This window comes from Dermacentor silvarum, chromosome 3 (assembly GCF_013339745.2).
Source record: "Dermacentor silvarum isolate Dsil-2018 chromosome 3, BIME_Dsil_1.4, whole genome shotgun sequence".
NCBI lineage: Eukaryota > Metazoa > Arthropoda > Arachnida > Ixodida > Ixodidae > Dermacentor > Dermacentor silvarum.
In genome coordinates this window covers 226,773,911-226,790,335 of record NC_051156.1, presented here as the reverse complement: position 1 = coordinate 226,790,335, position 16,425 = coordinate 226,773,911, and the positions used below count along the sequence as shown (strand labels likewise).

The window sequence follows — 16,425 nt, the reverse complement described above, 5'->3', positions numbered from 1 at the left end:
ATAGCATCGTAGAGAGAGAGAGAGAGAGAGAAACGAAGAGGAAAAGGTAGGGAGGTTAACCAAGGACGCGCCCTGTTGGCTACCCTACACTTGGGGAGGGGGAAAGGGGAAGAATAGATAAGGAGAGAAAAGAAAAAAAAATTGAGTCAGTCATTCGCACAGACAGTCACAGAAGAATCTCCGCTGTCACAAGCGTTCGTACAATCCAATACTCTTCACGAACTGCAGAAGGGCTTTTGTGGCCTTTTGCATGCAAGAATGCGTAGGCCCTGGCCCAAGAATCTTTTCTTCCGAGAGCGTTCTGTTATCTAACAGGTTGAGTTTAGCTTAGAGAATACGTCGTTCAGCGTCAAAAGATGGACAGTGACACAAAATGTGCTAGCACAGTTCTAACGTCATCGCCTCACAAATCCAAGTTGACCATGATGAAAGCCATGAAATACCTGCGCAGCTCTGCATCTAGAGGAGAAGAAGGGGCGAAGAAGACTCGTGAGGACAGATCTAGCCTTGATTCCTTAAATGACCCATTAAAGCGCAAACGTCCAAGAACGTGCAACAATAGCACAAAGAAAGACTAGCGATGCTTGATCTGCAAGCACTTGTGGAGCACCACAGCGCCAGGCTCTGTTTGGATTGAGTGCGTGGAGTGTAAAGAGTGGGTTCATGAAGACTGCGTGAGTGCTCACGGGGTGAATTTCAAGTGCTTCTCCTGCAAGAACTGAACTGCCTTAACTTTCGAGACGGTCTCGTTTTGGCCCACGCAGCGTCTCATTTTGCCCCGAGGCGGGACAAAAGAGACGTGTGACATTTCTTATTTCATTTTTCTTAAACTTTTTAACAGCGGGAACATATATAGCCATGCTTATGTATAACATACCTTGTACCCAGAAGAGTGTTCCTGTTTTTTTTATATAGTATTGATAGAAATTAAAAAAAAAAGGCGAAAGCTTGCACTAGGCCGCGCAAAGCTCAAGACTCAGCGAAGCTGGCCGATTGATTGCGTCTCTTGGTTGTAGCTAGGTTATCTCTATCTTTTTTTTCTCTCGCTTTCTTTCTTTCTCTCTCTCTCTCTCTCCTTTCTCTCTCTCTCTCTCTCTCATTTTTTTCTTTCTCTCTGCCAAAGGAAGTTGTGTTGCAATCGTCAGTACCATGCAACCACATGGTTCCCATAAATGCACGTTCTGCAAGCGCAGTGGTTGTGACGCTCGCCTTCGGACCATGGGTACCCGGGTTCGCATCCTGCCTTGCCAAGAGCGTCCATTTTGTTTTATTTATTTCTCTCGGGCGGCGAGCGCTGACGCGCCAGGATGACGTCACGGCGCATGTGCCACACGCGCAATTCGTGCCACACGCACAAATTACGGCTGGCATAAACCGCTTCGCTGTTAAAAAATCACTATTTGCAAATTTATGTCGCATTTTGTCCCGCCTTACCCTGGTCGTGTGCGTACTAAGAAGGTAGTGCTGTCGCTCATCAAAAGAGCAATTGGCGTGTCTTGTCACGCACTGGCGCGATGAATTCAAGGCCACGAGCAAAAAAAAGAAAATGATGCGCGATGGGAAAGCTTTCCTTTGTTGAGCGCCATCACCGACGAGTCGACCCTGCGTTGTCGTAACGACAGCCCGAAGCGACCTGAAGGCTGCTCTAAGCTGGCTCTTCCACTGCCTGACAAATCTCTGACGTTCTTTTTTTTTTATTTACGTTAACTAAACGTCCTATACCTGGAAAGCCTAGAAAAAGAAACGCTGGCAAGCCTGAGAGCCGCCTAAATAATGCAAAACATTATTCTGCCGTGTCAGCGCCTCGCGCGTTGTAGAACTTTTGTGACGTGTATATGAAATGAATTTTTTACCGCTAACTGATACGTGAGTAATGTTGTGATGGTGTGTGCAGAGTACCTGAAGTACGCTCCCTGCTTCGGCCGCATGTCTCGGCGCGACGGGCCGTGCAGCGGCAAATACGAGAGGCTGAGCAAGCTCATGAGCTCCGAGATGGACTTCACCCAGCAGCACAACAGCACGCTGCCACAGTTCTGCTGGTGAGAATACATCCATGTGCGCGCACCCAGCGATGCCGTATATATACAGGGGCACACCGAGGCCGCCGCGGTATATGTGGCGTACAATGCTTCACGCAGCAAACCATTTTTGATTCCGCAGGAAAACTCTCATTCGATCCATGTGTCTCAGTCTATGCCATGCCAGGATGACCAAAACTAGTGTTGTTCGAATGGTGAAATTTCCAAATCGAATAAACATTTTTTAAAAATTTCTAAACAAAGCTAGATATACACAAATATAATGCTTCTGTGGAACCTATTCGGTAAAAAAAAAAAGAAAAAAAAAGAGAGGTTTCATTACTCTGTTTGATACATGCATGGAGTGCCGTTCGCAACTGGACATCCTCCAGTCAACTGAAGAGCTTGCAAATGGGAAACAGCTCATTTCAATTGTCGTGTGCACCATGACGAGGACAGTACTTAATGAAGCGAGCGAACAGCCCGTCACCAAATATGCATGTAGAGTGCTATGTTCGTTGAAGGAGAGAAGTGTGACACTGCAGCTCACAAGTGTTGGTATACGTACCTTATATTCCAACAGAAGCGAATATTCGTCAATTTCTAATTGTGAATTCTCGAATCGAGTGCGAATTAAATAGTGAAGACTACTCGATTCGTATTCGAAATTTCTGATATTCTGAACCAGCACCCATGAAATCCTTGTTCGAAACTTGTCCTCACCCGTGCCTCCGTAAAAAAAGAAAGATAGCAAAGCGCTCCTCCTGGGAGGCACCGCGCTTATATCGGTAAAGTTGCTATACCGAGCTCTTCCGCATCATATTTTTTTGCAAGGCATGGCGCAGTGTGTTGTTTGTTGATGAAATAAAAAAAAAACCCTGCATATCTCAGGGCTGACATCTGCTTTTATTAAACTTTTTTGTCTGAAGGGAAACATGTTATTCATGTGCGTTTGCTTATTTCAGCGCTGTCGTACTTCAAAACAGCGTCTGGTAATCGCTATCCGCTGTCAGGCACTTGTTCGCGAAATGATTTTGACAGGTTTGACGTAGTGGCACGACTAATGATGACGAGATTACTGACTCGTTCATGTCCCTTGTCTGATGGCCACGTATAAGCAGCATTCCCCGTTGCAGTCGCGACAGTACCCTGTGAGTGTCGCATGCAAGTTCTCTGCGCAGGGATGTTCGGTGAATGTATTTCTTTTTCTCCCTAAGTACTTCGCCTCCTCAGTCTGATATTTAAGTGAGCCATCTGGTGGTCGCACATTCACTGCACCTTGTCATGGAATGGGTCAGACTGGTATGAAACTGGATTATAGAGCGTCCTGGCTTGAGCTAGTTTGTGTCTCATACTTCAGGAACTCAACGGCGCAAAGCACGCGAACAGAGCGCCACTGTTGGTTCGAGCTTGTCCGCGTTTTCTTTCTTTTGTTCCCTTTTCAGCGCTAAAAGTATATTTTTCAGCGAACATGTACAACAGGACGAGGAGGAGTACACCGCGGGCAAACCGGTCAACGCTTTAATGGTCGGGAGCGCAAACACGGAATGGTTTTGGCAGCCCAATGGCCATGCATGGCAAGGAATACGGGTGTTATCCGTTCCTTTCTGAGACCATAATTACCGCCGAAGGCAATGATAAAACAGAGAGAGAGAGAATTAAGTAACGGGAGGCCTACTACGTCACACGAATGGGTGAAACTTGTGTCAGAATGCCGGCCCCAAAAAGAACTGCTTTTCTTGGTTAGATCTCTACACATGTCCTATAACCACCAATCGCTGTATCATACAGTTAGCTTCGTATACACGCTTTGTTTCTTGTTTTTGTAGCGAGTATGTTCACAGCGATGTTACGTGACCGTTGACTGTACAGTTAACGGGAATCCTGTGTGTGTATGTGTGTTAAAAAATTAAATGTGTGTGCAGGAGAGGTTCTTTATGTGCTTTTGTTTCGTGCCGTCGAATTCCTGAGTCGCGTACCTTGTTGGAGTTAATTAAGCTTAGCCTACGGAACAGAAGTGCGCAGTGATCGTTCGGTGGTGAGGTGATCGTTCGAAGTGTCTACACGTGGCCTTCATGGGCTGCGTCCATTTGCAGATATATGTAAGGCGCAGCCGTGGTTCAGTGGTAACGGTGTTGTGCAACTGCGAACGAGGTCGTGGGTTTGACCTCGGCCACGGCGGAAGCGTTTTGATGCGGACGCATTCTGTTAGTGAACACAGTGGCCAATATTCTTCCGAGGGCGCCCTGCCTACGGCGTCTTGAGCGAGGATCACCCATAAATATGCAGCGGCCTCTCTGTTGCCCTTGACCGGATGGTTTGTGTCGAGACCTGGTACATGCAACGCAGTCTCACAGCCGCAGCTGCTCAGGTTCGCCTTCGAAGCGCCTGGTGCACAGAACGTTCTTGTGGGCATTTATGCCAGTGCGTGCGAAAATTTAGCCCCGGCGGCGCGTTGGCCGCCGTCTAAACACGTAGGTCATGCACCTACGCTGGCCGGGTCCGAACTAGAGCTCCGCAGCGGCAGAGTTCTAAATATAAACACGCGCGGCCGGTCGAGGCTATACCGAGAGGCCGTCGCGACTCGTGGAGGGCGGCATCTGCAGAGGGCAGGCGGAGGCGCACACGGACGAATGAAGCGGTACATCCGTCGCCAGGCGGGCCACACAGCGGACAGCGCAAAAAAGAAAAAAACAGTGTAGAGTTACGAAATTAGAGGGTGTGTGTGTTGTGTTGAGAAGATGGACAACTTGAGAATGGGAAGAGATATGAGGAAGAAAGACAACGAAAAGTAGTTGACGTGTCGCTTCCTTTCTCGTCAGGCAGTGCGATAGAAGTCTGGTTGACGCGGGCCTCGCTCAAGCTCGTGGTTCTCTAATATAGCCCGAGTATAGCGTTATGCCAGGGATAACGCGCTGCAAACTTATGACCCGTTAGAAGACGCCTTGTGGTCTTGCTTTCGTGTTTTGGCGCTCTGGTGACGACACGCGCTGTTGTTGTCGCAGCTACTTCTACGCCTTCTACAACTGCTACCGGGCCCAGACGGAGAAGCAGTGCGGCCCGCAGGCGTACCGGCTCTTCGAGCGATACACGGGCTACCTGAGCAGCAGCCTCTTCACCGGATCCTGCGAGAAGCACCTGAACCACACCGAGTGCGACCCTGTGGCCTCGTCCACCACCGGCCGGGCGTCGGCCGTCGGGGCCTCCGGGCTGCCACTCCTGGCGCTGGCCGCCGCCGCGGTACTGCGCCGGCTGTCTTAGACACAGCGCACGGCCGAGCTCGCAACGATTTCCTTTCGAGGCGCATGCAGTATCGCCGAGCCTTTGCTAACGGGGTGGGCCAAGCGGGATTGGAAGGCAACGGGGCCAATCCGTTGCAGGCGCGAATCCCGAGTGGCTTACTTTTCGCAGTGGATCTCTTTTGCTCGATCTCTTCCCATAGCAAGGCCGAGTCCTGCCCGCGTTTTGCCGGACTCGCTGCAGCGCGCTCTAATGTCGCTCGCCTATATATGTAAGATATGGCGAATGGTCCCCTCGTGTTTCTCGTGCACCGCCCCTTCCACGCGTCCAGCACGGAGACGTCGCTGCATTGGCTGCAAACGTTTTCACCAGGGAGCCCGTCACTACGGTGGCTCATTCCCAGCCTCGACGTAAGCGAAAACGCCCCCATTGTGACAGCCTAGCGAGCATCGAGGAACCGCAGGCGGTCGCATAACGAGTCCTAAGAGCCTCGATTAAAGCGATTTTGGAGCTCGTGTATAGCTTCGGCCTAAAAAAGAGGCAAAGAAAGCGGTTCGAAGCGGCAACACTTTGAGCGGATAAAACTTGTGCATGAGGTGTCAGTGGAACCGGCGATTTGGGACGAGCACGGACTACATGCTGGACGGGAACGGCAACACAGACGGGGCACTAGACTTTGGCAGCAATGGAAGGGAGTTTATAATTAGTGTGGCTAACTGTGACGAAAAGTTGCTCCAGGAAGACGCGTTGAGAATGCCACGCGACTTCCGCTCGTATCGCCTTCGACGTGCGGCAACTAAAGCGCGGAACCCAATCCACTAAAGCGGCTTATTGTCCGGTCACACGATGCGCGCGTTTTCTTCACTGCCACAAACGAATTTCAAGTTTGGTTCTCCAAACGCGTAACATCAATATTAGTCTTTGGTTCAACGGACTTGTCTCACCGCAAACACACCCAATAACGTTCGTCGGAAAAACCATACTAGTGCTGCTTGGGGCATTTTCTTAGACAGTAACCGCGCGGCGTACAAGGGAGAAGGGTTATTGTGCGCGTTCTTTTACTTGTCCCGCCTATACCTTCAGGTGGGCGAATTTCTGGTTTCCAGCTTGTTGTTTTTTTTTCCTACAATTTTAGTTGAGTTTAGTTTAGTTACTTTTTGCATCTAATATATAATGAGAGTTGCAATACGTCGGAGACTGGTTTGACTTCGTCCTATGCATAAATGGTAGCTAAAACGTCCCTGGAGAGGCGGTTTATCGTAGGTGTTTGCAGAAAGGTTGCGCACCTGTCGATGAGGGGTTAATCGCGTCGCATGTGAGCTTGACATGCGATTCTTGTGGAGAATGCAGGACGCCCACTTGTGTATCGCTTTTTTTTTCTCCACCATGCTAAAGTTTAATGTCCGTCCTCGGGCTTTTTCTTCGTTACGCGTGCCCTAGTTCTCTTCGAAGCTGCCGCTGTGGCCGCGGCAGCTACCCATGATAGCCGGGGTCGGAACGTTGAACGCCTGCGGTTGTGAGCCTCAGCAGGTGCGCTTTGTATAGGGAAGATCTTACGCGCTTTCGAGACTTCATTGCGAGGCTGTAAGTACCATGTCTCAGAGTCGGGACCAGCGCTACCAATTGTGCTCTAGTGGTCTGCGCATGCGCAAGAAGAGAGATCATTGTACGTTAAAAAAGGAGGACTGTGGTCCTTTCCGCCATCACTGCATTGTATTAATAAAACAGGCATGACACATCGCGAGCGGCACTTCATAGATGTACTGAAAGCAGAGAAATCTGTTGTTCGAGGGAATCCGTAAACGGCAGCCGCAGAAGGCAGCGAGAAGCCGTGTGTCATTGCCTCCGACTCCATTTAGAATCACGCCACAAGTCGTTGGTGCGAATGACGATTTCGCATTTAAAGCTGCTTCAGTATTCCTCTGTATCCAACAAACACTGCCCACCCGACCTAAAATTTGCTTCATAACATGAGTGTCAGTTTACGCGGCGTCAGGCAGCATGCTCCTTCATGTTTCGAATGTTTGTACACACAACCTACCCACCACATTTCTTGGGCTCGATAAAGCAGCTATGTAGGAATCGTCAATGTGGATAAAGTCGCCTTCCACTGCCCGCTCCTTCTAAAAAAACAAAACAAAAACACAACTGACGCCGCCGGCACTGAGAACTTGTGAGCATAAACAGCGTCGGCGATCGGCAATGAACAAAAGCACAATGCGACGGATCCAGCCGTAGAGATATCGAGTTCGTAAGAACTCGATATTTATTCTCGTTATGTAGTGCGATGGCGGCGCGGTGTTTGACGCACGGCACGTCGTGCTCATATTTCTGGCAAGTGCACGTCCACTTGGCGTGCCACGTGTAATCATTCAATGGCGTGCAAGGCACCCGAGTTCCCTCGGCGGCTACTTTACACTCGGCAGCATCGGACTGACCCCTCATTGGTTGTCAGCCAGCAGACGTCAACTGACAACGGAGCCTCCCTCTCACACTTCTTCAACGATGCAGGTGTGGTGGGTGCTTGGCGCATCGATGTTTCCTATGCGTGTGTCTTCTATTATGGCATCCCTGTTTGTCAGCTCTCATCCACACAGGCCGGAGACATTTGATGGACTCCTATGTCACGCTAACCTTAGACAGAATTATTTTCTTGCTCCATAGTTTTGCTTCGAGAACCTTGTCTGCTGATTACGTCAGTGTCTGTGGGGTCCGGCTGTGGACAACAAGATCACAGGTTTGTTTCCCGGCGGAAAAAAAAAGAAAGGAAATGAACCAGTGCGGCTGGGCTTTCGGTTCAATTCTAAGGCACCAAAACCGGAAGAACCGCAGTTGATTCTTCCCTCCTTGCGAGCAAAGCGTAGAAGGCAGTACTTGAGTGTCTCGAATTTGAACTGGCAGAATATTGTTCCGACATCGCAGGGCGTGACATAATGCGCAGTTTATTTTACTTTGATATGATCCTCATTTTTGTGGCAGTTGTCATTTGGGCTTGTTGATATGTCATCATTCTTTTTCATGCACCATAAGTTCGTTCGCGATGTCTTCGTATATAGGTGATAATGGTCGTCGTTTTAGCAAGTCAGATACTGGAACATTTAACCGCACGTCTACTTACTGTGACTGGCCGAATTTCGGTTTTGCGTTGCGGTGTTTACGGCAGCAGTCACGGGGTTGTGTTTTTTAGGCTGTGCCGTGCTCGTTATACGGTTGTTCTTACGTGGTTACTATTGCTAGGTCACCATAGATCGGGGAATCTTTGTGGGTGCAAGCGAGAGCCGATCTGACGGGCAACACTAGTACCAGTCTTATTTTGTGTGTGCTTGTTTGCAACCGATGCAAAGTTTCGCTGTAACTGAAACGTTGTGCAATCCTTGTCTTGGCAAGCTGCGGCGTGAAAGCGGCTAATGTGTTGATTAAGTTCAGGCGCTCCAATCACTCCTACGAGCATCTGCCCTTCAGTTGTGGTATACATGCAACGAGTTTACAGGGGCGCCTACCAAGCTCATTTGAAGCGGGGAAGACAAAACGTGCTGATGCAACTTTGCGGTGAACAGGAACGCAGGCGGCAGAAAGGTGATCACCGTCCCTACACACCGGTGACTATCAAAATAATGTTGGAGTTAATTAGGCATGTCTACTAACATGGATTCTTGGAGTTCTTTTATTAAATTTACACTATCTCAGTAAAACATAATCGCCTCGCGAGCGCAAATACGGAACGGTTGTTCGCGTTCTCAACCCGTGTCTCAATTTCTTGGCCATGTGTGTCGTTGCGCGACTGTCCTAGAATGTAACTAGTGCAGCAGAAGTGGGACGAGTTCATTGCGAGCCTTATTTCAGTTAGGCTTACATCAGGGATGTAGGCTTGCATCAGGGGTTCCCAAGCTCCCTGCGGCCTTGGGGAACTTCACCTGCCTTCACTCCTTCCCCTCTGCTTCTTTTCCCAACCGATGTGCTGCTTATCCATGGCCTCGCGAGGTATTCTTGCGATGAATGCATACTTTTTACGAAGACTACCTAAGTGCGGAAGTGGTGCTTTTAATTGTTTAATTCAAACTCTAATGTAAAAATCCACCCAACGGAGTCGGATTCGTTTTGGCCGCTCGCGGCATCCTAAAATACCGTTCGTGAAACCCCTGGAATCCGCGGAACCAGTTCGGGAACCCCTACTCCTATGAGTAGGGTTTCCATGATAGTTCGATTCGACGATGATAGTTGATTCGATAGTTGATAGTCGATTCGATAGTTGATGATAGTTGAACCATGATAGTTCGATTCGACGTAATGAACTAAATCAACAGGGAAGCCTCAGCCTGTATGGAACAAACTCGTCGATGCGTCGGCTTTTGTCTGAGGCTTCCCTTGTCAGTCCGTCGGTTGATCAAGGCAGGGATTCGGGATAGTTGGCCCATCATACTGGGATCCTAAATAGCACTTAAAAATACAGGGACAGACATAGCAACGACCACAAACCGTGCTGTGTGTTGTCGTCCTTATGTCTGTCCTTGTCTATTTGGCGCTATTTAGGATTGGCTGATCACCTTCTTCGTCTCCGTCTTCCTGTGACCACTTTGTACTGCAGTAAACCATGTGTGGCGCTGACTAGACGCAGTACGTGGCTGTGCTGAACATACCGCATTTGGCGCACAGCGGACATAAACAGAGATCGTCACTTAGTGCGAGACTTTTGCAGGCAAATAGCGTTAGGCGGCGTGCGCGTCGAACAACCGAGTAGGTTGCGCATGACCGGCGCGGTCGGTTGGGGCTTGCCCGTGTGAACATCTTTAGCGTCGGGTTGTGTCGTCAGTGTTTAATGAAACGAACGTGTCCAAGTGGCGGCGTTATTTTGCGGCACCCTTCAGCCCGCGTGAATATAAGTTGGGGGCACTTTTCACGCCGTGTTTTCATTGTTGATAGCGAATTGTGGTTGTTTTCTGTTTTCACAAAGTCTTTCGTTCGCTCCTGATATTTGCCATTGGCCGACCGCCTTTTCTAGTGATGACTCCAGCTTCATGATTGGCTGGAATTCGCTCTCACAAACAATCTTATTGTGTAAGAGCATTTTTTTTTTAATACGGGCCCTGATACTTCGCACTCTGAAAAGCTACCTAGCAAAGGCCATTTAACTTTGCTGACGAACTTTTAAAATTCTCACTAGTCGCAACTTTACAGAAGTAAAATGTTTTTACAGTATAATTTATACATGCTTATCTCAAGAACAGCAAATTGTTGCGACATTTCGCTTGGCACCACCTAGCTGCAAAGAATAAATGACTCAACGTGCAGTGGTAATGCTTTAGGCTTTTGACGCTCTAGCGAGATGTGACGAAAAAAAAAAAAAAAGGTGAAGGTTAAAAAAAAAAAAAACCCTTATTCTTGAAATAAGCTCGCGTGATTCACCGTCATCGTCAGGGCTTCGGAGTAATGTGCCGATGTTGTTGTTGCATACAAAATACAACGGCTTGATTAAGGCCCACGTCATCCGTCGTCTATGTTTCTGAAAGTTGCATCTCATCCAGTCATCCTCATATACCACGATTACTTTTACAGAAAGTTTGTTTACGATCTCTGCTTCCCCGCACTTGTCACTGCGATGTAAATTTGGAACACCCATCGTCTTTTAAGGTTTGTGTATTTTTAGCACGTTTTCTTGTTTCGCAGTGTTCGTTTTTGCCCTGGTTATACTGCACGTGTGGAACATTTGCATGTGGTCGTTTGCACTGTTCAAAGAGTGCCATTTAAAAGAAAGAAGACTGGAAGAAACGATTTTTTATACGCAGTGGCAAAGCCTGAAGTTTCAGAGAAATAATAACCACGCGCCAACGATCAAACTGAGACTTGTGCACTGCCGCTTTATTGAAGTTCAGCCATTGAGATATACCGTGTTCTGGTGCCATTCACGAATCCTTGTCCACTTTGGGTTTCGTTCCTCCGAAGTGTTGATGGTGGAGGATCGCTTAGAACACCTCTTCGCTGTATCCACATTAACTCAATAAGCCTATACACATTATTACTTTTAATTAAGATCCCCCAAATGTTGTCGTTAATGCTGTTCACAGCTATTTTAAAATCTGTCAATACAGGCGATACTTTCGGCTAATTTACACCGAGTCTTTTTCCCGGGTGGAACGATATCAAATTAGTCGCATTTTTATGCATGGTCGAAAGAAAGATATCACAGAGCAGTCATATAATCTACAGATCCAAGGGCTTAATTAGCTGTTGAAAGACTTATTTGACTGGCCACAATATTTACCTGGACTATATACGTTGTTAATAATGAAACAACGCTACCGACAAGGTGCAAAAGGAGCTGACTTATGTCGTCCGCTCTCCTATTCCTGCTTCTTACCCGTATAGCGCCATTTCGATTTTACTCGTCTGTTTTTTTTTTCTTGCGAGAAGAAGCTATTGACGTGCATGGCCACGTGTGAATAATGTGCAGCGCGACGTTGGCAGGTAGCGAGCTCTGTGGTCTCGATGCATGCTTTGCATTGCGTGGCCGACATCGCACGAAATGCGCCCCGCCCTTTCAGCTATGCTGCACGACGCGCACAGAACGGGGCGGAATAACCACCGTCGCCGAAATCTCGGCTCTGAGAGGAGAAGACTCAAGGTGGTCGAATTGCGTTAGTCGATTGCGTTCAGCCAGTGTAGGCCCCTTTATTTAACGGAAGAAGGCTCTCAAACTGCGTTTCACGCAACGAGCTGTTACACACCGTGCAGATGAGGTTGCACAAGCGCGCAGACTTAGTGCCACCGCGCGAAAAAAACCTTGCAAGTAATCTTTGGCCGGCATTGAATGCACTTGTTCTTCGCTTCCGTAATCGTAATGCATTGTGGTAAACGAAACAAAAAGCAGCTGGAGTTCCTGCGGACGAATCCTGACTTTTCATAATTACGCCGCTTGTTGACTGAAAAAAGAGTAACTTGTTTCACAAAAGGATTTATCCAGGAACCCACAACGTGCAGACATATTCATGAAAAGAAAACAGAAAAGGAAATTGAGTTTGTTCGTAAGGAAGTTCTGCTCAACAACATTTATTTACTGTGGCACTCGTGAATTTTGCTGCTGTAGCAATATATGCTTTATAGGGCTTATACAATATAGCCAGGTGGGTAACTTTTCCTTTAATATACCAACTTATAGTTACCTTTAACTGGCTAGTCAACGGACAGCCGGAGCGTTGCACAAGTGACAAATTCACGTTGTACAATTTGCAATTGAGGTGATGAAAGACTTACCATGGGCCGAGCAACGGAAGAAAGAACGTCGTCTGTGTTCATTCATAAGAGGGGCGTCAGGTTGCTTCATAATCGCTTATTTCGACATTGCGCCTTTTTTTCGAGGGAATGGAAGCACCTGTGTTAGTTGGATACTTTCGTATCGCTTGCTCTTGGTGTTGTCGGAACGTGTTTGCTGAGCGCTTTAATCGTAGCATCTGTGACCAATATGTCTACTGTATTTGCGCCGGGCTGTGTTATATGGCTGAATGCCCTGTAGAACCAGCAAGCGCAGTGCCACTTTCAGTCAGTGCAATTCAGTGATCTTATTTTCTTAGCTGGCGTTTACTATTGATGACTTTGTGCTAGCAGGCTCTTCCGTAGCCCATTTTCTACTTAAGAAGCAGCAACGTAGCCCAAAAAAGTGTTATATACAATAAAGGAAAAGGGAGACTTTCTTCCTTATTTCGAAGATCGGTCCATACAAAGCGAGACAAAAACCACATCATCCCAAATCGAAAGAGACGAGAGTGACTGCAGTGTTAACATCACGTGGTTGGAGCACTCATTCCTGCTGGCTTCCGATTAGTGCACAAGTGATAAAGATTCATAAAGCGATAAAAGTACCATTGTCATTTTTGTTGCTAAAGCAAGCTATCAAAAATGTATCGACAGCAATAAGGCGAGAACGCCGAGCCACGAATGCCTGCGTTGTGCTTATAGCTACAAAACAATTTTTTTTCTCTAAAAAAGTGCCCATGTCGTGAATGTTACTGGATTTCATCACGGAATGGCACTGACGCCTTGTGATGCACGTTCTCTCTTTCTGTAAAACGGTTGTACTGAGCCCAGGTCACAGTTGCTATAATGTTAGTGTTTTGAGCAACGCAATTGTGAACCCCTTTGATATTAACTGTGGCATGGCTTCGGCGATCTCTCAAATTCAGGTGTATTCACAGGCGTATCATACTATTGCAATTTTTAAAAGACATGGTCATTCAAAGTGGCCCTTACTGCCTTCGATTGCCGCCATGGTTTCTTGAATTATGCATAATGAATTTAGAGAATCGATGTCGGGAAATTTCCCTTTAGATTGATTGTGGAGGTGGATTTCAAAAATGTTTTGTTTTTCAGATCCCCCAAAATCGTGCGAGGCTTTGTCGCATAAAAGCGGTCACAGAGGTGCTTTCGAGTGGTCTTAGCACTGCATTGTCATTGTGGCTTTCCTTATGGCTTATTATGCGTGTTTGAATCACGAAAACCAATATTTGAACTTGCCCTCTTTTTGTTGTTACGTTCTGGTCTGGCCCTTCTCCGTTATTCCGCACTTCGAAAGAGTGCAAGAACATCATGATACTGGTCGTTTGGCTAGCCGAGCGTATATAGTTGTCAGACCGGCAGACAAGATCGAAAGCAGGAACAAACGGATGATATTGTGTTTGCTGACACTCGAAAAGTTGAAATCAATAGCTTGTTATCAAGACATTGCAACAGACAGAACTTTAAGGGCGTAAGCGTAAAAAGAACGACTAGCAAATAATTATGTGAAATCGATGCCGCCGGCCTGGCGCACGTATGAGGTTATCTTCTTCTTTTTTTTTTTTTTCCTTTTTACAGTGGTTCCTCTTCTCCAGTGCCATGTAGCTCCTACTGTTGCTTACTTCACAATGGAAGACTAATGTACGGTAGCGTGTTGAACTGGGCTCGTTGGTACATTACTGAACTTGAAGGAAACAGCGCCAGTGCATGGTACACACGGATGTACCAGCGCCGTGCTTGTCTCCTCTCGTCATCGTGCTGTTTTTTAGCGCTCCTCGAGTTCTAATGTATGGTTAGCCTTTGTCCTATATACGTCCTCGTTCTGTATGCCCCACCTGCGTCATTGGTAGGTGCATTTGACAGTAAAAAAAAAAAAAAAAAAAACTTAAGTATATGTGTGCAAAGAGCTGCGAGCTGTTATTGATATTTCCTACGCCAGTGCACAAGCAAAGTTTAGAAAGGAACCATCGGTGTGCCAGCCTTGCGATTGTTAGTGCTAACTTTGCTTTACCAAAGCTGCCAAAGTCTTGTCCCGTATGAAGCTGCTTGTGTGTGCGCAGTTCATATTCTCTGTTTAAACGGCATTTTCGGAAGCCTGATTCCTGTCACGTTTGTGCGCACGCTTTGTTTCCAAGGCGGCGCTTACCAGCCAATTGTGCCAGTGGCGGTGTCAATAAATGCGCTTTTGCCAAACTCATTCTGCTTCCCTCATTCTTGCATTTCTATATCTGGTACGCTGTAGATTAATTTAATGACCGAAAGACGAACGTGCATGGGCGGGCAAGGCACGCGCTTCGCACAAGCGCTATCAGAGGGCGCTGCAATGGGCGGCGGTGCATGAAAGTATTTCAAGATGAGCCCAGAAGGTAAAAAGCTTGGTGGCCTTTGCCAACACCCCGTTCTGAAGGGGATGCTCATGCCATCATCACCGTCATCATATTTAGAGCATTGAATTACTTTTAGATGCGACGGTTCGTTAACAATAACTACAGATCTTAAACGCGCCAGAAAGGTACAAGTGACGAGCTCGGGGACATGAGCCCGTTCCGCCATGCTCCGGAGAGAATGCCTGTAAAATCCATCCATCCGTCCATAGAGTGCAAAACGCTAATCAAGGTGCAGTATACTCCCTGTTGCACAACGTACTTATTGCACAACGGAAACCCAAATATACCATTGGTCGGGAAATGAAAGCTTGTCTCGGGTTTTGTTTAGAATGCTCAGTATTTGTAGAGAAGAATCACTCCGTGAGTGACAAGGTCACCGGAGCCTGTCGTATGACTGGCACACCTAAGAGCCAGAAGCATTGTCCCACAGTGGCATTTCGCCAATGACAGCCCTGCAGGGACGAAGAGCCGTTTCTGAATAAAGGGGATCTCTGTGTACTATGTGGAGGCCAAGCTCTCGGCCACACTATATACGTCTCTGTTCGCGCAAGCGGCGACTACGAAACCTTTGACGATCACCGTATGCTTGCGGCTGTCACATCTATACGCAGTTGTTACGTTGCTTGTTTGTTTCGTGTTGATTTTGAGGACTAACATCTAGAGATAATGGCTAGTTTCGGGATTTGTTATATGTGGATCCGCCTTGAGCTATGACAGGGTTGAAATCTACAGTTTCGACGGCTACGGTACGAATCTGCAGGTACAGAAGCTGCAGGTACGAATCGTGCACTTAATGCGCCAGGTGCAGTTTTTTGCATTAACAGCTCCGCGCCACCGTACTTGGTGGTACTTCGGCGAGCCCGACAGCAGAATTATTATTATTATTATTATTATTATTATTATTATTATTATTATTATTATTATTATTATTATTATTATTATTATTATTATTATTATTATTATTATTATTATTATTGCTACTGCTGTTGTAACTGTAGTAGGAGTTTGAAAACATCAACAGGGTGACCTCATTCTACGGAAACGAGGCCAAGTGCATGTGCACATTGTTAGGAGTCCAATTGAGAAACCGCCAATAATTCTTTAGCCCCGACCTTCGGTAAATGTAATGTGTAATTTATGTAATGTAATCTCACTTGCAATTATATACCAGCAAATCCCGGCCCGGAAAGTAGCGCCAGTTTTTCAAAACGAATAGATAAAATATTGTGGCAGACATTATAACTGACATTATAACATTATATGTATTATATAACATTATTAGTTGTCTCAATTTACGGGAGACCACGCAGTACACGCCTCAAATTCGGTTGGTTGCACGACATCTGGTTCGCATATCCAGGGGTTCTGGTTTTTGTTAGAGGTGATTTTAATGCCCCCACACCACGTGGGGCTATGAAAATGACTCAAAAAGAGGCAAGCAGGTTTAAGTAGTCTTCAGAGATTTATACTTCGCCCTTCTGAATCATTCAGACCTACCTACCATCTCAGCAACT

The 16,425-nt window shown here is 47.0% G+C and overlaps 2 protein-coding genes across 2 annotated transcripts in view; both read left to right on the top strand.

Moving 5' to 3' along the window:
* The window catches only part of LOC119446822 (uncharacterized), a 48,256-nt gene extending 33,535 nt beyond the window's left edge, over positions 1–14,721 (top strand). The window contains exons 4-5 of the mRNA XM_037711382.2: positions 1,895–2,039; positions 5,024–14,721. Of these exons, the coding sequence (XP_037567310.1) occupies positions 1,895–2,039; positions 5,024–5,279 (401 nt within the window). The 3' untranslated portion in view covers positions 5,280–14,721. The remainder of the gene's footprint in view (positions 1–1,894; positions 2,040–5,023) is intronic.
* LOC119446831 (septin-1) overlaps positions 1–16,425 on the top strand; it is a 610,438-nt gene that overhangs the window by 475,677 nt on the left and 118,336 nt on the right. The gene's annotated exons all lie outside the window — the stretch shown is intronic.